At 40.3% G+C, this 26,424-nt stretch overlaps 1 protein-coding gene across 6 annotated transcripts in view; it reads right to left on the bottom strand.

The window, feature by feature from the left end:
- ARMC9 (armadillo repeat containing 9) overlaps positions 1 to 26,424 on the bottom strand; it is a 67,552-nt gene continuing 41,128 nt past the window's right edge. For 4 of the 6 annotated variants that reach the window (XM_037406975.1, XM_037406981.1, XM_037406979.1 and 1 more), the window contains 8 exons: positions 26,039 to 26,129; positions 24,728 to 24,786; positions 17,976 to 18,077; positions 17,112 to 17,227; positions 12,864 to 12,988; positions 9,270 to 9,402; positions 4,484 to 4,656; positions 1 to 1,055 (listed from right to left, as the gene is read on the bottom strand). In XM_037406975.1, the coding sequence (XP_037262872.1) occupies positions 1,033 to 1,055; positions 4,484 to 4,656; positions 9,270 to 9,402; positions 12,864 to 12,988; positions 17,112 to 17,227; positions 17,976 to 18,077; positions 24,728 to 24,786; positions 26,039 to 26,129 (822 nt within the window). In that variant the 3' untranslated portion in view covers positions 1 to 1,032. The remainder of the gene's footprint in view (positions 1,056 to 4,483; positions 4,657 to 9,269; positions 9,403 to 12,863; positions 12,989 to 17,111; positions 17,228 to 17,975; positions 18,078 to 24,727; positions 24,787 to 26,038; positions 26,130 to 26,424) is intronic. The other 2 variants (XM_037406978.1, XM_037406980.1) reach the window with 2 other exon arrangements.

Raw genomic sequence — 26,424 nt, 5'->3', positions numbered from 1 at the left:
TAACTCACTGGCAGAACTAACTGCTGGGGTTTTTATTTAGTTGGAGGGCTTCCTGACCTCTCTTGCCCAGCCAGCACTTCAGATTCACTGAAGACCAGCACAAAATCCGTAAGACATAACCAGACCATTGCTCAGAACCGATACATATAAAAAAGCAACAAAGACCAAAGATTGTCCACAGCCACATGTAAAGAGAAAGTTACTTCTGATCTGTTCATGTTCTTATGGTTTCTTCTATGAATGAAGTCCGTCCTTCCAGCAGAAAAAATGGATTATTCATTCCACAAATGTTAAACTAGAATTAAGAAAAAAACGTAGGAAGAAGGAATAGGAGTAATTGCTGCAGATAAAGCTGCTGATCAGATCAAGAGGTGAGCATGGATGCTGCCTTGGGCACTGGCACGGTGTTTTTCAACTGCCACAGGTCCATCACAAGTTAATGAAATACTTTCTCTCCAGTCTCTGGTGGCCAAACACAGATCTCGCTCCACACAAGACAGCTCCAGGCAGTGAGGCTCTGCACATATGGTGCACATTTTCCCTCCTAGTGCAGAACCTTTGAACAGATACCTTCCAACTCATTACAAAGGTGTAATTTAAAAAAAGCAAGTGGCAGGCTAGTTCAGCAAGCAATATGTAAAAAAGACAGTTAATTGGTCAGACTCATGTGCTGAGCCCTACATACTGTCTCCAAAGGCCCTTTACCCTGGGACACAGAAGGCATAGAGCAAAAGTTTCTTCTCAAGGTGGCAACGTCAATATAGAGTAAACTATTGGAGACACTGGGACTATATTCATCTCCCGTATCAGTCCTGGGCTGCTGCTGCGACCTTGAATTGTAGTAACAAGGCTCTTGTCTTGGCTAGTTTTAGAGACAACAGGTGCATTCCATCAGATAATGCCTGAATCACTGTGCAATGCCAGTGAGCAACCTCACCCTCTTCTCTGCAGGTTGCCAGTAAAGCTCATTACAGGAAGCTGGCTCTGTCCTTCAACAATGTGACAGGCGAGTCTCGAGGAAAGGAGCTGTTCTCACTTCCTGTAGGACTGGCTGCCTGCAGAAAAATGGCAAGAAAGGGTCTGTCAGCTGAAAGCAGTATTTATTACAAGACAGGAGCTGCCTGAGGGCAACACTTGTTCAACCTGTACAGTGACACAAACACCACAAAGAACACGCACAAAGGCACCTTAACCACTGATGTTTCAGCTTAAAAATGCAGAATGTACTGATGGCAGCCACTTGTCAGGGGACACTGAAAGAACTTGTGGAGGAGCAGGGAGTCACCAGGGCCCAGTTGCATTCCCGACAGTAATAATTTCTTTTCTTCTGGTAAAGATTTCTGTACTACCCTAGCTCCGCTGTGCCCTAGACAGGACTCTCTACACTGCAAACAGCTTGAGCATGCCCAAGCAGAGTTGCTTGGAGCAGATGCAGCGTAACAGAGTAGCTTAAACATTCAGCCATGTCCACATGAGTGCATAAGCACAGCTGAAAGTCTAAACTTGGAGGTCTACCCCCTGTTCTAGCCATGCTGCCAGTGTTACTTACCCCTGTACCAGCTAGGAAGTGGAATCCACAGAAAATCCCAGAATAGCTGGTTTTATCTGGAGGAGCTTGGTTTTGCTTAAAGGTACAGCTTTAGAGCTCAGCTAACAGCAGTGGGCTACATCTCAGGCAGGAATCTGGTCCCAGGCCTGCAGCTGCACTAAGTACCTGTGCTTCCTCTGCATTCCTCAGGCATTCCACACACTCCATGCTCCAAGAGGAGCAGTTCAGCTAGTCCAGCTAGGCTCATGTAAAAGCAACTTATTTCCAGAAAATAGACCTCTAATAAATATTTAAAAGCAAGCTAAAAACGTGTCTCTAAAATAAGTGAGCACATAGAGTAAGTACAATCAGAAACTCATGTTTTTCTCATCATGCCTGTCAGCTACAAACCCGTGTATTTCTCCAGAAATACCAAGAAACCCACAAACTAAAGACAGTCTGCCACTGAGACAGAGCCTCTTACAAGCTGACATGCCTACGTAGTCAGCCAAAGGGAGACAACAACTGCTGAAATCTACTGATTGCTGATATCTGTGCATCTGATATAATTTTTGACTTACAGATGATTCAGCTAGAAAATTAAACAAACAGTAGCACAGAGCTTTACTAGGGAAACATTAGGGGCTTACTGGCTTCAGATGCCTTCCCTGCACCTTTAAGTAATGGTTGGGAATTACCTTTGAGAGCCTTAACTTTGGACATAGGTGCTTAAAGCCCTTTTTAGTCCTTTAAAAATCTGGTCCTTATCACCTTCCTCTCACTTTTCCCAATTATAAACACCTGTGTGAAAGCCCCTGCAAGATGAACAATAACTAATAGGTGCCCTGTGACAGCAGACAGCAATGCAGGATACATATAAGCAGAGTGAATGGAAAACTACTTGTTTGCAAAATAATTTCTTTGCTATTTTAGCGGAAAGATAAGAGTTTAATATTCAGTTGCTGACACCAACTCTGTCTCATGACACAGGTGGACAGATAGAAAACAAAAACTTGGGAGAAAAGGAAAATGGACACATAGCTAAGATGTGATGCCTGCTACAAATTCAGCTTTAGGATGCACAGACACAGCAAAGATAAGAGCTATATTGTAAGACAAATCCTATCCAATAAAAATTAGAAGAATCCAAGAGTCTGGTCTTTAAAATTACTTATACTGAATCAACAAGGAAACCCAAGCGATGTAGAACTCTGATTACGCTCTGCTTTAATGCAATTTCAAAATAAAATAATTATACACTGTGACACTGGAAAAGGAACTTACTCCAGAGCCCTACAAGAGCAACCTAAGTATGTTGCATTTTTCATAGGACATGCACCCGGAGTGTAAAGACACCCTGGAGAAACTAGAACGTGCAGAGGAGTTTTGTGTGCACACATACACACTATGCTTTTCCCTTCTTCAGCAGAGCTCCTTTTCAATGAGCCAGCGCTTTTGTAAATGAACTGAGACAGGAACCAGGGACAGACTCCCAGGTGTTAACAGCACATTCAGTCAGGGCAGAACAGTGCTCCTGTCACAGGAAACAGAAAGCACTGATGTCAGAGGTAAAACACAGGACATATGCAGCAAAAGTAAAGCTGAAAGAGCTGGCAGTATTACCTAAGCACAGGACCGTTCAAACAAGTCCTCTTTAGGTCAAAACCTCCCTTAACCACCAAGGACATTCCCTTCCACTGCGTCATCTGTACTCCCTGAATGAAACCATGCCACCTCCCTGCACACGCAACTGTGTGGAATGACAGTGAGTGAGCAACACAGAAGACTTAGGAAGCTCTTTCCAGTTATGTTGCTGATTTACTAGGTTATTTCAATTCTCTGTGCTCCGTTTTCCCTACCTGTAATGAGGAACTAACAAAATACACACACTTCAGATTTCTTGGGAAGGTTTGCAGGGTACTATGAGTTACCATGTTTTCGTGAAATATTTAAAGATAACAGTTACAGCTGAAGAACAGAGCTAATGTTACACTGTGATCAAATAGTCATCACTAAACTTACACCACATTTGAAATTTAAATACACAGCACATGGCTCCTACCATTTTCATTGATGATGGGCCCAGAGGTGTATTAGGTGTATTTGAATTTAGCTAGTTCTATCCACGCTGCAGGGAAAAAGCATTACTGAAGAATGAATCTTTCTTCCCTGCCCCCCTGCCCCTCCCCCCACAAAAAAACCCCCAAAAACCTAACTCCCCACAACTTACACACTATACACCTGTTTTACTGTTGGGTGAGCATCTGAGATCAACGTTTCCACTTAATGGGCTTGCGTTGGCTGCTTAAAGCAAGCGTCCTCCATACTTTCCCTCCAACCTTAAGTCACAGCCACCTCTCTTCCAAGCCCACCACAAACTAGTACTGCTTAAACTTCTTCAGGCAACGACACATCCATATGGCTCTTAAATACAAGTCTCCAGCAGAATGGTGACTGCCACAAGCAGCCCAACATGTGTGGCTGCCTGCTTACGAGGCTGCCCTGAGCCTATCTTCTGAACTGCCTGACATCTGGTCTACATTCAGTAGACACACTGTAGACAGTGCAGACACACCCAGGGATCCAAATTCAAGAACATTAAACAGTTTACACAGTGGAGTGAACAAGTGTCTAAAGAAAAGGAAAAAGTCTAATGACATTAGACAAAGTCTGAGCCTAGAAGCTTCCCCCCCAGACTTCTGAGAATTTGGGCCACTTTTCTCCACCCAGAGACAGGAAAAAGCATGTCTCCTAACCGTTCACATGACAGCCTGGAAATAGGAGCAGTGTTTGGCAGGATATAATTACGTGGTTGTACAACCTGCAGACGACAAGTACAATGTCATATACTCCTGGCACATTTGTAGCATACGACTTCATTCCTGGAGAGCTACTACAGTGCTCCCTCCTTTCCCACCCCAAGGACTGACAAACAGATGACTCTTCCCCACTTACTCTGTTGGCTCCTTGTGGATGATCCTGAGGAGCTGGGACGGCTGGTTTGTTGGGGTCCAGACTGAGAGAACTGTGGGGCAATGCCTGGGACCTTTCCCTTTCTAGGGCTGGCACTCTGCACTTCAGGAGTGCGAGGAATCTTAGGTTTGCTGGTGAAGGCTGAGGGAAACTCACTGTAGGAGGAGATGGAAAGGGTTAGCAATGCATGGAGAAGTATGTATGCATAGTACGTCTGCAACCAAGTGAAACCTGCAGTACGTGCTGTGACAGCATGACTGACTGCTCAAAATTCAGGGAAACTGCACATGGAAAGGAACATGACACCACAGGTACTGTTCTGGGGCATGTACTCACCACACAGCCTCTAAATCTGGCTCTATGGACCTGTCTATCCCACTCAAACCTGGTTTTTTGGACAACAGGATTGAACAGGTTTAGTTAGGTCCCCTCCAAACAAGTAATAGATCTTTAGCTTGTTTTCTGTTGTATTTATCACACAGACTTAATCTGAGGTGCAAAAACCATATATATATAATATATATATATATGCGCTACAGCACAGGAATACATGGTTTTAGGGCACAGACACTATTATTTCTCCCAGGTATAGGTCACAGTCTTGGCAGACAGAGGCAGCCTCCCTGGCTCCTGGCTGTGACCACATTTGTAGCACTCCCTGAAGGCTTGGTCAAAAGAGCAAAGAGCTGTGATGGCATCTATGAAATAAATTCCCTAAGCACAGAAGTTTCTTGTTCACACTAAGAACATAAACCAGCTGCTGCTATCTTGCAGTCTGCTTGTGTTGCAAGAATACTGTTCTTTAAAATTTAGTCCATGACTGCGTGAGGATACACTGCCCTTCCCTCCCCCGAGCACCAACATATTCTTTCCCAGGTACAAAAATGGAGGCTACCAGGAAACACCAAGTCTCTAAAATAGTTCTAATCTATAGTCATGTTTGCTTTAGTAAGTCAATTTTATCTTAAAAGGAGAAAAAGTTAAACTGAAGGAGCAGCTACATGAAAAAGCTCATCATATTAAAAAAGGACATAAAAGCAGAACGAAAGGCAGGAGAGCGAAAAAGTCACTATCCAAAGACAGGTGATTAAAATGGAAAGTCCCGGTGTTATTAGCTCCATGAAAAGAACCCTTTGTGACCATCAGAAAGGGTGATTAGGAGGATTTTCGAGACATGTAATCTCCCCTCCTCCCCTGGGAATGCTGCTGAGTCAGTGCTGATTAGCCCATCCATACCCGTGCTTCACCTTACAGGGAGATGTGAGCTAGTCTTTCTTTTGTATTTTAAATAGCATTAATTGTCTATATTTTGCATATGTATATGCTAACCATTAAGGACAGAGGCATTGCTAACTGGCCTGCTAAGAGCCATCTCTGCAGCCCTCTACCTATCTCTATTAGAAGTGTTACACTTGTCTCATTTCAAAGGAGGAGGTGGCAGATGGCAGCAGAAACACACCAGCAAAACAGATCCAAGAAAGTAAGATTGGCTATATAAAACCCCAAGGCACGGACCACTGACATGTTTAAATATCTCTCTCCATAGTACAGTCTCATTGTTACTGCTTTTTTGTCATTTCATTCATTTTGGTCTTGAACCAAAGCTGGGTGAGCCGGGTTTTCAATTCTCTAGTGCTCTCCACGGTAATCTCATGTGTACTACGGTATGTTAATGTGGATAAAAAAGGGAGATCCAACAGCCTCACAGCAGTTTATAAGCTATAAATGAGCTTTTTTCCCCCTTACTCAGCAATCGATAACAAAATCCTGGACCTGTATTCCCATATACTGAGAAGCGTTTTTACAGCCATCAACAATTTTTACAAGAGTTCCACCGCAGTAACGTGGGCAGCTAGGTAAGGCTGTAAGCACTTTGGAGACAAAGCAAAGTACTGCAACCAGAGTAACTATATTTTACCAAAAAAAAAAAAAGATACACACAATGTTCACACAGGATGGCTCACACCTTTGCAAACTCTTCAGGGAAGGATTATATGACATAAACTGGTAGCAAACACTGAAAAAAAACCCTGCTGTTTTTCTTACAGGATGCAGAGCAGATCTTGGTCTCTTCGTGCCCGGGTGTCACAGAACCACCTCATCTTTTACTACATCAATAAACAGGCCAAGATCAACAGAAAACAATTAAGCCTCAGAATAACACAGAAAACTGCTATTTGGCATCCTTTAGAACTTGGTGAGATGAAGAAAGAAGCAGAAAAATCTGCTGTGGGAAAATGTTCTGTAGTATTTGGTAAAGGAGTCATTTATGACAAGGTGTGGTAATTTGAGAGCAAGTGCTGGAACAAAAAAACCCACCACAACCCACAAGCAAACAAACCCATAACAAACTTACACAGAAGCCTACATTTGCACTGAAAAAGAAGAAAACTGTTTATTTGGAAACAATGGAAAGAATTGGTTATAAAAAAAGTGCACAACAGACTGACACTGGGATCAGAATAATCAACCAAGAGACACGACAGGAGTTAAACACACAAAGATGAGTTAGATCATTTTCTGCAAGAGAAATACACTCGGGACTTTTGGCCATTTTTAACAGCTTACCAGAAAAAAAAAGACCATTAGAAACCTAAGACAACCCTGCAAAGTTTAAGATCTTTATTATGATGATTCTGGACATAGTCACAATAAAAGGGCTTTTTTCAGCCAGCCACAATTGTAAGCTTAAGTCTATTACAAATTTATCCTTCATTAGCTAAAAAGCACAACAGATCTATATCCTTACATGATCAAAATGCAGTAAGGAATAGCAAGCAGGAGCAGCAGTCTGACATACATCAGCTAGAACAATCACTTACTCCTGCAGAAATAAACAACTGCAATAGACATGTCACTACTAGGGTCTCATTCTTCTCTCAAACTGTTTAAGCTTTCTTATCCCTGTGTGGTTCAATTCCCAATTTATACTGCTAAGGAAGAGGGGAAATAGCAGTGACTGCTTCATCACCACAACTCAGCCCTCCTTTTCTCATACGTACCTCTTCTATGAAGGTCTTGATATTTGCCTAGTAGGAAGGCTACATCTCTTGCAGTGGTCAAAACTATCACTGAAGCATCGATTTATTCACTCTGTTTGTTTTGCAAACTAATTAAAGTATGCTTCCAAGAATGAAAGAATGAAAAGGCAGGTCTAGCTATTGCAACACCAACATATTAACAAATATTAACAGGATACCCTGTGTTCATTTGGATTGTGAACAGCTATATTCCCACATCCGTAACTCGAGGCTGCATTTGAAAATAAAAATTACTGTATGTATGCTAAGGAAGCACGCAATGAAAAGACAGTATCTTCTTCTGCAGGATACTGCACCTGTGCCTTCAGTTAGAGATCCATCTACTACTGAGATTTAGACATACATTTATGAAGAAAAAGTAAAGATTACTTGGGACACGTCTTTTTAATAATAGCTTATGACTGCAGAGAAGCAAAGCCTCTCACCAAGGTGGGGGGCAAGATGCTTCCAATATGGCTTGCTTTTTGCAAGCCAGAGCCTGAAAAATAATCTGTCTCTGTCACAAAACAAGCAGTATTTGGCCACAAAATTCTCATAGTCTACTTGTATTTGTAGGATGGGTTTAGCTACTGTTAGGACAGGCAACAGAAATAAAAGCAGTAATGCTGGGATAGGGGTATGACTACTAAGCACTTCAGCGCTAACCAGTGATAACTTGTTGACACTATAAAATTTCTGAGATGTCACCATGGAAACAGCACAACTGGGGAAAAAAACCTCCAACTCAAGGACTCAAAACCACACCAAACCTCCGAAACACACAGAGGCATCTGTAGGCCACCCTTAAGCAGACAGCCCAGTTTTCAGAAGCACTAGAGCTTTAACTGACAAATAACTAAGCACTTCTGAAAAATCAGATCCATAAGAAGTTGGTAAAACCCCTCCTTTAACACACCTCCACCCATTCTGTGTTTTACTTCTGGAATGTACTTGCTTTTAGAATTTCTCTACCCTCACTGTTTAAAACTTGGCCCAATCAAATTAGCTATAGGAAAAAGCTGTTAATGTCTGAAGGACACATGCGGGCCCTGAAAAACTTTGGTAAACCATGGTCCAATTGCTAATGAATTCCTAGTTCTCATCCAAGATATAACATCACAGTCCTACACATGACAAAGGCTTCACAGAAAGTTCAAGGTATGAACAGGAGAAGGAGCGCAAAATTCTTTCTTTTGACAGAAACTGTTTCAAGGAAGAGTTGAAAAACATTGCTGGGAGAACTCATCATATTGCCTCCCTTGTTACACCTGTCTAGCCAATAAGTCAGGGACTCTGGTCAGCAGTGCTAGCAACTCAGCATGTTTAAACACTCTGAATCCACTTAAATGCTTAATTTTTTTTTTCCTTCTGCAAGTTAATTCCTGCCCTGTTCCCACAGTCCTACCTATTTCTTTACTAGTAAACGATTTTTCATGGGCTAGAGTGATCTAAGGAAGCAATCAGGAAGTTTTATTTGCAGAAGACTGTTGTGTATACATGTGAAGTTCATTAATAATGTCTTGCTTGAGATTTCTCCCATTCTGGACCAGATGCTTAGAAAACTGAACAGCTGCCTCTGGCACAGCTAAGGGTATTTTGTTTGGCAAGTACCACCACAGCTGTCTCAGACCAGACTACATCATACATCAAATGACTTCACAGATTGTCTTTACAGCAGCATGGAATTAGCTGGTAAGTCCTCTCAGACTCCTCTTGCACTTTTAGATACTCTTCTGGATAAATCATACCTATGTGATTGCCCATTTACTTTGTCCTGGGTGAAGTCAGTAGATCGGGAAGACAAGATACTGTCACCAGCTGGGATGCTTCGGTCCCTTCTATGGCCTGATGAGAATACTTCAGATGACTTCATTTCAACTGCTATTTAAAAAAGAAGCACATTTCAGTGAGGAGTTGTCTCTACAGTTCTACTAGAAACACAGTGAAGTCACCAGTTCCTCCTGTATGAAGGAAACCTTGAGATAATAGCAGGCTACAGATCGTGGCAGAGTGCATTATGGTTTATCAGCTGAGCCAAGCCAACGGCAAGTATGCATACTTCCAGCCCTTTGCAGGCGGAAAGTAAAACATGGTTGGATTATTTTCAAAGCAGCTACACTCTGCATTTGCAATGGGCTAGGAGCATGCAGACCATCAGTCAACATATATGAACTATTGACCATTATCTCATTAAAAGCCACAGGAATACAAACACTTGCAGTTATCTGTACGTATCCATAATAACAGGCAACAACTGCTGTAAAAAAAAGTGTTCTACATTTCTGTCAGACTTCAGGCCTATTGCATTTGTTGAATATACCTCACTTTATGCCTTGCACTAATGGAGAAGGGATGGGCAGTCAGTTTGCTGAGACGCAAGGCTACCAAGATGTGCAAGTTCAGTAAGAGTTTAGCAAAAATTCCTAGCTCCATTCCTCCCGTGCTCAGGACAGGTTGCCATTCTGATTTGCTCTCACATGCTGATATGGATGCAGGTCAGGTCATTTTCAGACAAGCGTTTGGCTGCCCAGCCTATGTTCTGTCTGACATTCAGCGTAAGTGTAGTAAGATGATCAGGGTTCACCTTTAGTCCACAAGTTTTCTGCTCACAGGAGACAAACAGGAAAAGAGAGCCAGAAATATTGATTCTTCACCAAAGTGATAAAAAGGGAGAATGGACCCAGGCAAAAATCAGACTGACTCAAGAACAGCTGAATATATCCAGGCATGGAGAATATTAAGAACTGGTTTCATTTTTAGAAAACAAGACAGGATCAAGGTTTCTTGAGGCTAAACTTAAGTTCCCTTGAGACATGATCTCGATGATGCTAACTGTTCACATAAAGCTTTTATTCTAATAATTTTTTCGCTTTTGGTCTCTTGCTATTCATTTCATGACTTGACTGCATGAAATTCTGAATCCCAAAGTATTCACGTGATGCTGAAAAACACATATTCTGAAGTGAGTAGGTTTCTGGTACTGCATAATGACCATCAGACCAAGATCAGAAGTCAATAAACTGTGTATTTCCTTCACAGCAAAGATGTTTGGCAGGGCATGATAAGAGTCTCTGGAAGCAGTACAATTATTTTTACACCTTTCTGTTACATACTGTTCCCTGCCTTATCTTAGAAGGTACTCAAAGAGAAAGGGCTTATTTTCCACTGTCTTAAATTAAAGATTGTCCAATTTAAAAATTACAAAACCCACTACCTTTTGGAAAACTGAGGATGTCCAAAGACCCAGACCAATTATCATTACACAGAATGGAAGTTCTGTTACTGACATGAACAACCCGGGGATCCAGCAGTGCAGTCTTTCTTTTCTTCTCTCCTACTCCTCCTTTCTAAATCCCAAAAGGTAAGAAAGACAAGCATGTATTTTACTGGCTACTTGCAAAAACCTGAAACAAACCTCTGGCAATCCTTCAAGTAGCTCAGTGTTGGTTTATAGCCTGGATTAGTGCTAGGCAGAATTGTCTCTGCCACACGCAAAAATTATTTGTCTTATTACATGTATAATGCATATAAACTTGCAATATGCTGTATAGTCTGACCTCCAAGATTCCGAATACAAGAAAAGAGTTTAATCTAGCAGTCTCATTAGTACCTACCTCCACGTAATCTTGACTGCAAACAGCTAACAAACTGTTTTAGACAGAGGATACTAGCAAAGTTCTGACAATATGAAACATTAAAGCTGGCAGGAGTTTCTTCAGCGTGAAGGCTTCGTATCAAATACTCTCCATCAAAAATGAACAACATTTACTTTGTTGACTCATTCAAGCTCCCTGTTTAAACCTCCCCACAAATCTCTACAAACTGCCAGACAGCATCAGCAGCACAGAAAAAGTGACAGAGGTTGAGTTAATGAATTACACTGGCAAGATATTATCAAAATGTGGTTTAGAAGGTATGCTGGGCTCTTGGCAGCTGCATAAGGCCTTAGAAATTGCATCCAATTACACTATAAAACAGCAAATAGGAACACATTTGATACCTGCTTGGCTTAATTGCCTTTATGAAGCATGAGTACGTAAAACTCCATCTTTTTCTTCTTTATAGGAAACCTGTCAAGTCAGTATGCTTGTGATCCGTTTACAATCTCTGCTGTTCTGAGCTGCTGCCCCTGGGCAGCTAACCTCCCTGTGGAACGGGCTCAGCTGTACTCAAGGTGCTACTGTGCAAAGCGAGGCTTGAGGACAGCCCCTGTCACGCCTATACAACAGTGAGAACCCAAGTGCCCATCTTGAACAGGAGCTTCACCTGCTTCTATCATACAGCTTTCATTCAGCATGTTGTATTTACCAGCTCTAGGCATTACACAAGCAAATTCCTGTCTGCAAGACCTTGGTTACTTTTCTCAGAATCCTTTTCATTTCCTCTAGGAAATTTAAAAAAATAGAAGAGAGAGTAAAAAGTATGCTATTCCTTTACTGCTTCAAAGCATATTTTTCAGGAAAGTAAAGGCATTCTTTGTCTGAACTTATTAGTAATTCTGTACCGGATATGCTGCAAGATCCTTTATCTAAGACTGCAGAACATTTTGCCTTAAATCCCTAATTGGAAATGTTAATGAATCCTTGCAAGAAGGCTGAAACTCCCACATCCAAAGTTCCATGATCCTCTGGATATCAAAAGTTCAGATATAGAGTATGTCAGAAGCCTATAACCTTTTAAATTCCATCACATGTTTCTGAGCTCTCAGGTCCAGCTGAGTTCGCATTCATTTCAGTTTAAGTTGCAAGGACAGAATGTTTAGCAGCAGCATCCACAATGTAGCTATACAGCACAGGGCTTCCCATCCTCCACAACCTTTTATGGTTTGAATGTAGTTGCAAATCTAAGCAGATAACTGCAGCTGCCTTCAACTTTAATACAGAGGTCTAGCCAACAGAGCCTGCAGGTGCCAGCAGACAGTGATTCATTTAGATCCAAACAAGGGTATATTTGATTAAATAAGGGGCTTTGCCTGTCGGGGAGTGCACTTGTCTCTGGGCTGCAGCTCCTTCCCTAGGCAGAGGACATCGTGGAGTGAAATACAGTATACTTTGCACATCGGAAGCCTTGGGTATGATCCTTGGTGCTTCCACAGGAAGCAAGATGGAGCGAGGCAAGTAAGACCCGTTGGTCTCAGCTGACCACACATTACCTTCTGTAGCCATTCATTCAGCTCAAGCCAAAATCCGACTGCGTGTCTCAAGGTCTATAAATGGAGAGCCAGTTCCAAGGCTACATTTAAAAAAGAAAACCTATCTACAACGCACAAGCCAGGCCCCAGACGCCTGCCCCAGTCAAGAAAGACAGCAAAAGTTATCAACAGCATTCACAAAGCATCTTACATGAAGGGGAAATGCAGACGTCAGAGATGCTGGACCTGCTCCCACCACAAACGGAAGGATGATCATCCAGCAGAGACTGCAGCTTCTCATCCCTATCATGACAAGAACTGGTATCGTTTTCTGGCCTGGAGAAGAAAGGAGAATGCAGGGTGATGAATCTTTGCAGTATAAAAAGTTGTATGACAGTAAATTCTAATTTCTTCTAATTACCTGAAATGATACAGAAGAAATTGAAATTATTTTATATTTCATATTGCAAACTAGTGCTAATGACATAATTTAAATGCATGACTGTAGCTCCCCCAAACCAGCTGATGTTAGACATATTTGAAATTAACACTTTTTCCTACTGCAATAAAGGAGCCAAGGAAAGGAAACCGTAACTCCTTGCAGTCTGAAAACCCAAAATACCAGCGGGACACTTAAAGAAAAAGACCATAGCATTGGGCCTGAGAGGTCTTCAATACTTAGCTTTTTCAAGGATTTAAGATTTGCTCCTGAATATTACAAGAATTTCACTTGACAGAGCAATATGCATGCAGACTTAAAGCAAAGTAGATCAGTAGAACCTGTTGGTTTCCCAAGTGAGGTGGATCAATGAGAAACTGGAGTAGCTGAAGGGCAGAACAGGGACAAGATGGCTTAGTAATAAGCAATAAAACACAGCAGAAGCAAGAGAAGTGTGAAAAGCTTGCGAAAAGAAGTTGGCAGACACAGAAAATTTCCCTGCCCAATATCAAGTTGAAGTAACCAGACTACATTTCTAGTTAGAAAGGATGCAAGTCCAAGGAGGCAGTTTATGATTTTACAACTAAATCAGTTTCTAAGGAAACAGCTGGCAGAATATTAAGTAGTTCAGTTCCCCTTGAGTGATCTCAGCCAGTGACTATTTAAAGAGGAAGGGAAAAAAAGGCAGCTTTCCAGTATTTCCTGGCTCCCTCAGCTCCATACAGCAAGAGCTTGTCCATACAGGGATCCCATGACAATTCATCTGAAGTAACTAGAGCCTTGTCTGCACTGGGAAGTCATAGAAAAATTAGCATGGAATAGCTGCTACATGTGCAGTGGCTATTCTGCATTAATTTTCTGTGTGAATACTTCTATTCAGCACTAGAAATCCCCCCTCCTCCCTTTTTGGAGGTATCAACCAACAACTCAAAGAGATACGTTGTAGTATCTCCATCAACCGCTTCCGCTTTCACAATGTTTTTTAAACGGACTGCGTTACATCGAGTCTCACATGAAGAGCTTCAAACAAGTTATATTCACTTCAATTCTGAATGCAAGTATTTACACAATTTTTTAATGTAGTTTAACTACCCTGCTGAATCCAAAACTTCAGATAATTCAGATCAACTATCCTGGTTGTCCCTGGGTAGATAAGCTGCATACAAGCAAAAAATTGACATTTTTCACGCCATTTGATCTGATACACTTAAATTATTTTAAATATGAAATACAGTTAGATATTGTTTTCAAACTAAGGCAGTTAAGATTTGGTCACGTTTATTGCCTTGCTTTTGCAAGGCTTCCTAAAGGAGTATTTTCTCATTTTAGTAAATTAATTTGTACTAAAATTGGAACAACTCAAAAGCTATCAAAAGCTTGTCCTTTCCTGTTGTAAAATCTAGTAGTTTTCTTGCACACAAATTGGTTAGATGTAAAGCACAAAATTCTAATTCAGGGTGGTATCTCATGCTCCCTGCTAAAACATGGGAGCACCAAACACTCATATTTCTACCATATGGCCAGAGCAGGAGGGAAATTCATTTCACATTTTCACCATGTTAGATTTCTGCTGTTTACATTTTTCCTCCCTAGTATGCACAATGAGGCAACCTGTAAAGACTGCTTTACACCATTAAACTAACACTTCTCACACCCAAAGCTACCAGAACCAGTACAGTAGAAAAGGGATCTTAATATGCACCCAGCAGTGACCTGAAGCTGTCTTGAAGGAGTAAGAGCTACACAGCTGTTGATAAGGAGATTCAGTTTTGACAAAATACATAACTAGCGTCACTCTGGTATCCCAAGATACTGTTAAGTAAAAGTACTGCCTGGGTAGATGGTGGTAGAGACACACACAATCACTCCTAGAGATTATTTCTGATGCTTAAACTGCAGTGCTCTACATGGCACCAGGAAATAAAAGACACTCCCCAAGGTTTGCCAACGTTCTTCTGACTTTCCTAGGAAAGTCACTTTGTTTTCACAAGCTTGTTTTTCACACAAAGTAGGAATGTAATGCTTAGACACTCCTAATGGTAACTAAAATTTACTCCTGAAAAAACCCTTTGTAAATTACCCTAACTGATTCCACAGAATCAGTCCAGGTCTCCTAGCTCACCATGGGCAAGACATTGCAGGGGAAGTGGGACCCTGAACTCAGTAACACTGACCCCACAGTAAAGTGGCACTTTACTGTGTATATTAGCTGTGTATTAGCCAGTTTAGATTTTTAAGGCCTGCAGTTCTTTTGCAGGACTGCAGGAAAATGATTAGATAGTCACTATGCTAATAATAGGAGTTTGTATTATTTCCTGTTTTCTTCTTATACACAAACACACACGTACACATTTAACGTACAGGGAGAGGGCTTGCAAAAGCTATGGCCATGATGCTGCTGCAAGAGCTGACCACTGTGAGAAAGGACACAAAGTAAAAACTCCAAATCTGCATTCAGGCTATACCAGGTAGAAGTAGGTGTCATGCTCAAACACACGACATTGTTTCCAGGCTAGTCCTCAGAAGAAGAATCAAGACTATTCAAGCCAAATTCTGCCCTGGGATAGCCAAAGGTTCTTCTTCTGCTTTGGAACTGTGCACTTCATTCATCTTGCTTTTTTAAAAAAGAAATGCCTTCCTGGGTTTTTTCCATGCCCAGATCTGGTATGTTACACTTGTCCATTCTAAGGCCCTGGTAACATAATCAATTTAATCCCCTATGAATGGCACAGCTGCCAAAAAGATGTATTTGGATGACTCAGGAGGGTTCCCAGTCAGATCACCTGCTTGTATGAATGCTAATGCCAGCAGAAGACAGGGAAGGAGGGGGGGGGAATAAGCGAACATGGGCAAGATAAAGCTGTGACCACTCCCTATCCTAAACTGTAGGCTTTGATTAGATTCAACTACACCTGTGTAACTACAGCCTAAATCAGTCCTCACTGTTTTCTGTATGGATCTTCCACACTAAAATAAGGAAGAAAAGTATTTGAAGAAATAGAAATTATGAACATGAAAGTAAAGAGTGGCAGGGAGGATAACACAGGACAGTCTTCAAGACTTACACCTTCTTCTAAGAACCACCTCTACGTCCTACTTTCATTACACTGTTGTACTTGAAGTTACCCACACATTTTAATGTACTTGGCTATACCAATTCTGTGACTTTTGAGTACTACTATCTATACTTTGTTAAAGTGACTTGTAGACTCTCAGCTTAAGTATCTGCAGAAATGAAAACATTAAATCCTCATGATAAACTGCTGCCTGTATTGTAGCTACCTGGATTTGGTCAAATCCAAAACTGTATGCAACAGCAAGTAAAAAATCATTTAAATCTGAGATCTCATTGGGATTTTGCTTCCTCAGTCATGACAGTGAAAAGAAGTCCCGTTTCAGATATTAAAATATTAAGATACACTTGTTCTAACAGGAGGCAGAGCATATTCAAGGAGCTCTGTAGCGTAAGATTTCTTTATTCCATTTACAATGCAGCCTTCTACCTCTGATCCCAACCATGCCAAAAGCAAGGTGTCACAGACCCTCCCGCTAGAAAATATCTTTCTTCCAAAGCAGGAAATCCAACATAACAAATTGTTGTCTTTCCCATTTTCTTTTTAATCTGTCCTCTTATGGGTGGGCAGCAAATCTCCCCAGAGCAATATACTTTTTTGCTTATAAAGTGGAAGATCCCCAGCATTTTAGACACTCCATGCAACTCAGCAATAGAACATATTATGAGGAGATGAAAGGACTACAAACACGCAGGATATAACGCAAATCTAAATCAAACCGATCAGTAAATGTTTACTCAGCAATTCCAAGTATGTGATGTCAGCCAATAGACCTTTCCCCACCTACAATATTCTCCTTTCTTTGGAGATGATCTTTAAGGAATTACAATGGCAATGTGCTCTTAGGGTAGGGAAGGTTTATTTATGAGACACCGTTGGTGGTTTTTTGTTGCTTTTTTAAAGGAGCTTAAAAAAATAAAATATAGTCTCATTTGTTTGGACTTACATCAGGTACACAGTTCTGTGATAACCTGGCGTCACAGGTCTCTGGAGAGGCTCATCTATACTCTGATGGACACCACAAAACAGCTTCTTCTTGGTTTTTGGAGTATGAGTCATTATCTGATACACAAGAAATAAATGGGGGCGGGGAGGGGAAGAAAGAATGCAGTGGAAAGACAGGTAACTGGAGCCACAGAGAAAATTCTATAGAATATTGCATCAGAAACTAAAGTGCGTTCTGGTGTAACTAGATAAAATTCCCTGGAGTCACTGTAGGCTGTTCCATGACATCTTATGTCAGGTCATGCTTCCGGCATCAGCACCGGTAGACCTATGGACTCCAGGATCCAGAAGGCATTTATCTTGAATTAGTCACAGCACACTAAACGGCATTCATGCAAATTTTACGCTTTTTTACCTGATGGGGTTTTGTTGCTAGAGGTAAGATATACAGTACTTGATCTGGCATAACACCTGCAGGAGCAGTTAACTTTTCAACTTCCCCCCCCCCCCCCCAAATAAGTTCAGACCAGCAGAGTGTTCCAGTATTAACTTGCTCAGCACTTTGCTTTGTGTGCCCACAGGCACTAACATAGCACTAGAACCCTAAGGCTACCTTTAGCTTATTATTAAGCCACAGCCTGACCACCATCTAGGACAGGGTAGCTACCTTTCTCAAGCTTATTTTATTTCCTCTGAACAGCAGCTAATAAAATAGACTGTGAAAGAGTCACAGCATTTTGTGGGTAGAACCCAGCTCTTCAAGCAACAAACTGAAGAAAAGATTTTAGAAAGTAATTAGCTACTGAAGTTAGACACTTAATCCAGCAAATCAATTTATTTCAAGATCCTAATGAGTGGTACTCACTCCCAAGTATTCAGTTGTTAGCAGCTTCTCTCCTGCAAGCTCTCCCAGTTGAGGCTGCAAAACCTCACCTCTATTCAGATCAGCCTCCATGATGTCATGGTCCTGCAACAGCAACATGCAAGTTATTTGAGCCCAGGCTCCAAAAAGTTTTAATTTCAAATTTAGCTCTTTTCAGCAGTCACTTGGATGACACACACTGTCCATATAAGTGACTGTCAGTACTGCACACATAAATGGTAATGTACAAGCATTTTCCTCCAAAAATGCAGACATCTGAAGACAAATTCAACAAACCTTTTGATATAACCAGAAACTAAAGAATCCTGAGGAAAAAACCCAACAACCCACCCCTTTTTCCCACAAATGCTACACCAAAAAAATACAGCATGCATTTCAAAAGTTGTTCTTTAAATTTCCAATCCCAAATAAGTATTTCTTGTTTGACCTAATAAAAGTTCAGGAAAAATCTCAGTCATTAGTATCTCTGTAGAACATGGCACGCTAGTCTGGAGAGATGCAATGCTCCATCCTTAACAAGCAGCTGGTATGAAGTTTGGAGTTTTAATTTTTGCAGATCTGTCCAAGTCAATCTAATCATACAGTACAGACTGAAAAAGACCAACCTGATGGCATTTCTCAGCCTCACTGGAGGTTGAGAAAAAAGGCTACCCCTGCCTTAAAGAAAAAAAACCAATTAAAACTTATGGTAAGTAATTCTTAAAAAAAAAAAAAAAAAAAAAGGGGCACAAGAAAGTTAACATTCAAGCAAAGCTGATGGTAAGAAACTTGTTACAAAACCTGCCTGGATCTTATTACGTTTCAGTATCATCTGACACTAATAAAAGCATAAATTTAAGTCAGATTATAACAACCAGCGGTAAAAATAAAGTAAGCACATCTTAATACAGTTCATAGTCTTTCCTGAACATAATGGTAGCATTCCATGAGACCGAAAATGCCCATACGCATATTCAGCACTTCGGGGTATGTCCCTCTATCTTGACAAAAACACTGAAGTGATTTATTGCTGTTTATTCCCCAGCAGGGACCTCCTCTTAACATTTTATTATTCATTTCCAAGAAACAGAGGCATGATTTTTAATCACTCAAGACAAAAATCCTTATTGCTGGGCATTCAAAAGCCCTCCTCAGGCAGTGGTTCCTGAACGGTGAGACCATGGGTGTCTGACAGTAGCTGGTTTTAGAGCAGTGTGAAGTGGTAGCAGCAGCTACTCGGGTTTGCAAGGAAGCTTTAAAGCTGACAATATGGGGCTGGTACAAAATTCTTGGAACCAGTACTTTAGGATACAAATATCTTACAAGACGGCAACAATCCTCTGTTGACTTTATTCCACAAAAACCAAATGTAATCAACTTCTCAAGTGAAAAGTACCAAGAAATCACTCTCCTGTGCCTGTTTCTTGTATGAGTGATTCATCTTTCATAGAAGTTCTACAGCTTCTACAGATGTACAAGCCAGGAAATTTTAAAATTTGAGGGACACCTCCAGCAAACCAAAAGTAGTAATTCAAAAACAAGATTGTATTTTTGTTTGTCTCTTCTGTGCTGCATAAGATACCCTAAATATGACCCACCCCAGATGAAGAAAACATGCTTTGCTTTTGAAACAGGTTGTGACATAAATGAATCATTCCAGTAAGGTATATTGTAACAGCAGTGCGGACAGCCTGGCATAAACTCAATTAAAAACAACAGCCACGAAACTTTGATGAGCCCTGGAGCACAAAGAAAATAAAAACCATTTCCACTTTAGTGAGATTTAGACTCAAATAGTTTTAAATATCCAAAGTAAGAAATACTTTCTACCACAAAGATTAGCTGATAATATGGACGCTTGGACAGTACTCTACAAAAACAGCATGAGGAAAAAAAAACAACAATGGAAGTGTGTACAGGGAAGGTATTTCCTACAATGGAAATGGTTGACTGATTCCAGTCTTTGTCTTGTGCAAATAACAAGGCTACCATCGCTCAGACCAAGTAGGTGTTGGCTTCCCCAGAGCTCTACAGGCTTGCCTTTTTTCAAGTTCAACGACCCTGTACCAAATAGCTTTAAAAAACCCCAATTTTTTGTTTTGATGTAGTTATTCTCATTGCTCATCACCTCCTCATTCACAGGTGTCAAGCAGAGATAAAAAGTACGGACACAAAGGGCTCAGTTCAGTAGCCCACAGTACCATCCAATGCTACTTTGAAATATCCCGCCTGGTGTTCCACTGTGGCTCTGAAAGGGTGCAAGCCTCCCACAGGTCCCAAGTCACATCTGACAGCCTTGTGCCAGTGCTTCTGATGCTGTAGTTAAACTTAAGAGACATTAGATGCTTCTGTGTGAAATCTAACTGAAGCAGCTACAGCAATACTACCAATAAGCCACAGTGTTCTAAGGTTTAGAGGAAAACTTTTCCATAATGTATTTGTTCACATATGGGGATTTAATAAAAGCCCTAGTTTTTCTGTAAGTGCTTTGAAGATACCAAATTGTTAATCCTCTTCCTCCTCCTAAAGATGCATTCTCTAGATGCCTAGCCATAGGAGATAAGGCTGTGTAGGATCTCAGGACGATATTCAATTTGCCTTTCTCTCCAAAGCAAGGTAAGTTACAATCAACTCCTAACTACCTGGGAAGCTGGGTAGGTGTGAAAAATAACCCAGATAATGGAAAACACACAGATAAACACTAGTAGGCTAAGCAACAATCACCTATATCAAAGCAAAAACCCCACACTCCAAATGCCACAATATACTGTACTTTGAAAAAAAATAATATTTGCAGATATGCTTTATAAATAGTCTGGTGGATATATATTTTTTAATATGGTACATTAATGCAGCATCAAGAGCTAACAGTTTTCTTCAAGGATGCTTTACAGAAGACTGCCTGCTCTGTCTCTCTTACATGTTACAGTCAGAACATCACCCTGATCTTTCATCCAGCCCTCTGCATGCATGATGTATTTAACTTCTCACAGATCGCCTTGCTTTCCCCAGGTTCCACCTCTTCCATTATTCTGGCTGACACGTTTTGCTGGACAGAGGATGCCAGCTTATCGTTTCTGGGAAGTACCTCTCCCTGCCAACCTCGCTCTCCGACATTATTTAACATACCAGGTAACTGAGCCTGAACAAGTTCCTCCTCTGCCTCCTTGTACAGAAAAAGAGCTTTGACAGATGTACTGTCACTCCATCACTGAAATAACACAACTGGTGCCCTGTTCACCTGTTACTCTAAGGCTGCAGCAGACATTGGCAGCTAAGTCCTTTAATGTAATGGCTTGAAGTCCTGCAATTAGGTCTGTGATTAAGCTGTCTTTGTTTTGATGTACTCTCTAGCTGAAGTGTATTTTCACACTGCAGTTTACTGATTTTATTCCAGGTGCTGAGTGGCAGGGCATCAGAGGGCGTCTGATAAATCGTCACCATACAGTTATCTAACATAGCTCCAATTTGTAACTAAACTTTTGAATTAGAGTGACGATATCATGTATTTACTTTTATAAGCAGCTTTTAAAGATGGTCCAAGTCAAATAAAAAGCAGATGTAAAGATCAAATACTGAAGATAAATTAAGTTAGTATTTAACAGAACAGTCAAGAGAATATTAAGCACCAGAAAATATGCACTGTAACTGTGGCTGTCAACACACCCCAGATGGCTAACATAAAGGTGGATAAGTACTGCAGAAGCCAGGGCATCCTGAACTCTACACTAGTCAATTAAAAGCTCAGGTACACCTGAAAGTCCATTTATTTCTGAACAACAGTATGCACACAGACATTTTTATTCAGTTTATATGCTCCACTGTCACACATTACAAAACTTCTGAGTGTATGATGCCCTTAGAAGTCTCAGAACTACCCTCCAGCAGGCTCAACTACATCTTGGCAGTGGTGTTTAGGAGAAAGTCATTACCATAAGATCTGCTCAAAGCCAAGAGAGAATTCAACAACTCTAAATTAAATGCAGATAAAAGCAAAAAAACATGAAAGGTAATAGTAACAGCATGGGAACCTTTGCACACAAACTTTTCGAAACAGTAAAAGCTGAGGCAAAACCTGCAAACTAAGTCTGTATAAGAGTAATTTTGTTGTTTCTTAAGTTGTGCAGGTATAAATACTGGTATTGAGTGGATCAGCAACACTATAATATCAGTAAGCAGCCTGAATGCATGCCACTAAATTGGCAATATATGAACATATTCTGAAATACATTCAGTTCGTAGTAGTTTAAAAGTTACATAAAGGCAAGATTCTGATAAAGTTTTCCAAAACTTTGTTGCCAGATCACAACATCAGATGTTATCACAGAACCCCAAAGAACAATAACTCACTGCATTTCCAAAATACAAGAGGGCTCCAAGCACTGAGGCAGTGAGTCAACAGATCTTTGCTTATTTAACAACATAACATCATGCATTTCGTGTAGCATTTTGCTGCCATGCTGTTTGCAAACTATTCTAAACCAAGAGACTAAGAAACCAGGCATCCTTGAAGCAGGACAGAATTATAGTTGCCACCAGCAATAAAGATTTAGAACATGCCACAATTAATGTTACACTAGAAAGAGTTTTACAATTGGCTTAATGAGACTTTGTCTTTTTAATGCAACGGCAAAGCTAACGAAAAACAAATTGGACACTTCTCCGTTTCAAAACACTAGTTATTTTTGATTCACGGAAGAAGCGACAGAAGTCTGTTTTAACCACATGATGGTTCAGTGGTAAAAATGCCTTTCAAAATTATTTGACCTAAAGCCTTGGCTGGGATTGTGAGCAGCAACAACTTGTCTAGGGGGTATGACTGAATAGGAGAATTCACCTTCCTTTCATTCCCAAGAGCAGGTAAAGTAACAGAAGTGCTCAACACTATCATGCAATTCAATGCCACACCTTTCACGAAGGAGCTCCTTATCTCTCTGCTTTCCCAACAGAACACAGTATCCTTCAAAAAAGTATTCTAGAGTTCAAGCGAAAGTATCACCACCTTGGATTCTCACGATACACCTAGGACACCCAAACCCTTGGAACACCAGTTTAAGGGTGTTAAGCAGCATAATAAAGGGAAGTTATAATGATTATTATAATGATATTATAATATAACGCAGAAAGCATATCTTGCACACCAAAGCATTGATTTCAGATGGGAGCAGTGGAAAGATTACTGAAAACTCACTTCAGGGCTGCAGGAGGTGAAACAATTACAATAATCTTAATCCTATTAGAAAAAAAACAGTTTACTCCCTTGCAACAAAAGGGGGAGAGCCAATTGTTAAATTAAACTTCCTTGTAGCTCTAAACTTAGTTTCCACATAGCCCTAAATTTAGGCAGTCACAAGGGTAATTAGTTCACATGTTCACCACCTATTGTGCCACAACACAGAAACAAGCTAAATAATGCAACTGGTGCAAAACTACCCTGGACGCTGCCAGGCAAAGGGTGGATCCTGCAAATGCTGCACCCGACAGCAGCTGAGCGGGCACTACACCTGTTACAACTGGGATATTTACATTTTTCTCTGCTTTCAAAACATAAAAGGCTCAATGAGCACTTGAAAATGCATTAAGTCACCCTGCAGTAACAAGGCAAGTTTTAGACTGTAGCTTGGTTATCACTGTTTACTAGCATTAATGTGCAACAACCTAGTAGATCATGGATGCAACTGACTTGGTAAGTTTTGTGTCTTATTCTTTGTTGGTTCAGGACCAAAACTTATGTTTTGTCTAAAATCTTGGTTTTTGGTAAATATGTTCTCCAGTAATATTTCTAATACAAGAACGTTGAACATTTTGCAGAGATCATTAGCTCTCCAAGTCACTGACTTCTTCAGGAAAAATACATTACATAAATGTAGGTGTACATACACATCCACTTAAAGACTTCTCAATAAAAGAAAAACGCTATGTGGTAGATTTTTCAGATAAAACTCCCATGTTATTCCCTACAAAGTGTATTTTCAAACCCTTTGCATGCACTTATGGTGGCGTAGCAATGACAACATGACCAGTGTAGACTGGGTTGAACATTTCCCTCACGTAATTTACACCTTGCTTTGCTTGTTAATTTAGATGACCGAATATACTGTGTTGTCTACACCTGGGATCCCATTACTCTATGAAGACAGCTTCTTAAAAGATGCTGAAGTATTGGTATAAAATGCATTTATTAGCAGAGCTGTAAATGCACAGCTAACAAGTTTATATTTACTATGATATAGTTTCTCATGCTTACTTTCTCTCTTTTCTTTCTTTTTAATTTGTAATTACTGTTTTCCTTCATTACATACAATGTATTAAATATGTTTCAAAGTTTCTAAACAGCAAAAGAAGTCACACCCTGAACAGAAAATACCTTAAGAAAAAGTGACAACCTGTTTATAAACTATTCTAGTAATATATGTGTTAATTTGCTTCCTTTATTTTTAATTGCTGAAATGGGTCTGCTTGAAAGCAAGATTTCTACTGTTGCAGAATCTCCTAATCTCTTTACTTATTTCAAGCCATAATCCCTTAGTTATCACAGAGGTGGTGACTTGCCAGAATAAAAGAGTAGGACTTCAAATGAAGAAAAGGTAATTGAAACAGATCCAATTTTCTTGTTAATGCAAGTATAATTAAATAAAAGTAAAAACCAAAACCAAAACCTGCCAAAAAACAAAGTCTGGTTTATTGACACAAATACTTTCTGTCTAGAAGGTTAAGGATTTTTCCAAAAGGTGCCAGAAGGCCTTTATACTTACGTCCACATCCTCCTCTTCCTCTTCATCGTCAGATATAATACTATCATTTAATGGCTCTTCTAGAAAGAATGGAGTATTGTACAAGTTAACAGAATATCTAGTTATTGCCCCTCTTTTGAAAAGTAAGATTTAGCTTGCTTGTCACACAGACATCCCATTGTTCAAGACACCTATTGGAATTATTTGTTCCCATAAAGCATTCTAGAAGTCACTGAAATCAATTCATATTTGGGAAAATGGCAGAAACAGAAACACTCTGGAATAGTTCTTTTCTCATAAATTCCACTATGATGTCTCTCTGTATTCACTGACAAGACTTGAACTAAGTTTGTTCACTTGCAAGTTTGTCTATTTTTCAACTAATTTTTAATAAAAGACTCTACTTCTCCCTATAAACACTTCAAGATTATACTCTTTTATACATAGAATGTTTATTGTAACTAATTTCCTTAGAAAAAAAGCAGTCAGGCTTATGCTGGAAGTCTGTATGGTCAACTTTTACCCACCGATCAGGCAAAACGTTTAGAAAATACCATCCACAGGTAGAAGAGGAGCAATTCTATAACCTTGGTTAACAGCTACTGCATAGTGGCAATAGGACTTAAATACTTTATTTGTTCTTTTTACAAGCCAGAACCATAAGAAAATGCTGTCTTCTGCTCTTTCCAAAAGCCAAAGCAAGCAGTCAAACTTGTATTTTTACTGTACAGAAAAAAATAATCAGAATTCACCTCCTTTTCATTATTTGCTTTCTCTTTCTCCAGCCCTCCCTTCAGCCACAGTAAGTATTCCACCTCCTCATACTTGTCTGTATTAACACAGCATCTACAACTCCTGGGACCCGTCAACATACTCTCCAGAAAGGATGGTCTCTGCCCCCTATTCAAGATAAGCCATTTCAGATAACAAAGCTACACTCCTCAACAGAGCAAGAGAGGAGCAGAGACAGACCTAGTCCCTAAATCCTACTTCACAAATTGTATCATCTGTTTATTTTTGCAGTTGACAGCAGTCTCTCATTACTATGAGGCTACTGGCATGAAGGAAACCAGTCAAGGTCATTCTATTTACAATCCCAAAACTTTGGAACTGAGACCTACTCAGCCTTTTATTTCTTCTTTATAATGGTAACACCAAATGAAATTTTAAAATAAATCTGACATTCAAATCCTGACATTCACTATTCACCCCCTCTCAGACCATCACACTATTGTTATTTGTTGAGAGGCTCAATGCCAAGTTAAAACATGAGCTTTCTTACGGCTTTTGTGAAAGATTTACAGCTCAGATAGCTGCATCTGTTCTTCTGACCTGAATTGAGCTGCTTGATAATAAATTCAATCTGCCGGATCATCTCTGCGTTTCTTTCCTTGATAAAGCAGCGCAGAATTTCTTCCATTCCCTGGATGTAGTGGAAAACATTGCTATATCAGTATTTCATGTGACCAAAGTGACAGAGTTTTGTTAGCTAAAATGTTATTTTTTTGGTAAGGAAAAACAGAGGCGGTGTGAAACAAACCACCGTGCCCAGCTCTAAGCACTCTATTTTATCCATATGATAAAGATGGATATATGCTGTCTAGAGGCTTCTAGGTTTAAATACAGAAGTATTCAAAATGAACGGCAAATTTTTACCATAGATCTGCTGCTTCTGCCTGATGAACTCAGCCCACAGTAGGACACAGAAAAGGCAAATT

The sequence above is a fragment of the Falco rusticolus genome, chromosome 13 (assembly GCF_015220075.1).
Source record: "Falco rusticolus isolate bFalRus1 chromosome 13, bFalRus1.pri, whole genome shotgun sequence".
Lineage (NCBI taxonomy): Eukaryota > Metazoa > Chordata > Aves > Falconiformes > Falconidae > Falco > Falco rusticolus.
The sequence above is the reverse complement of the archived record's forward strand: the minus strand, read 5'-3'. Positions and strand labels throughout refer to the sequence as shown.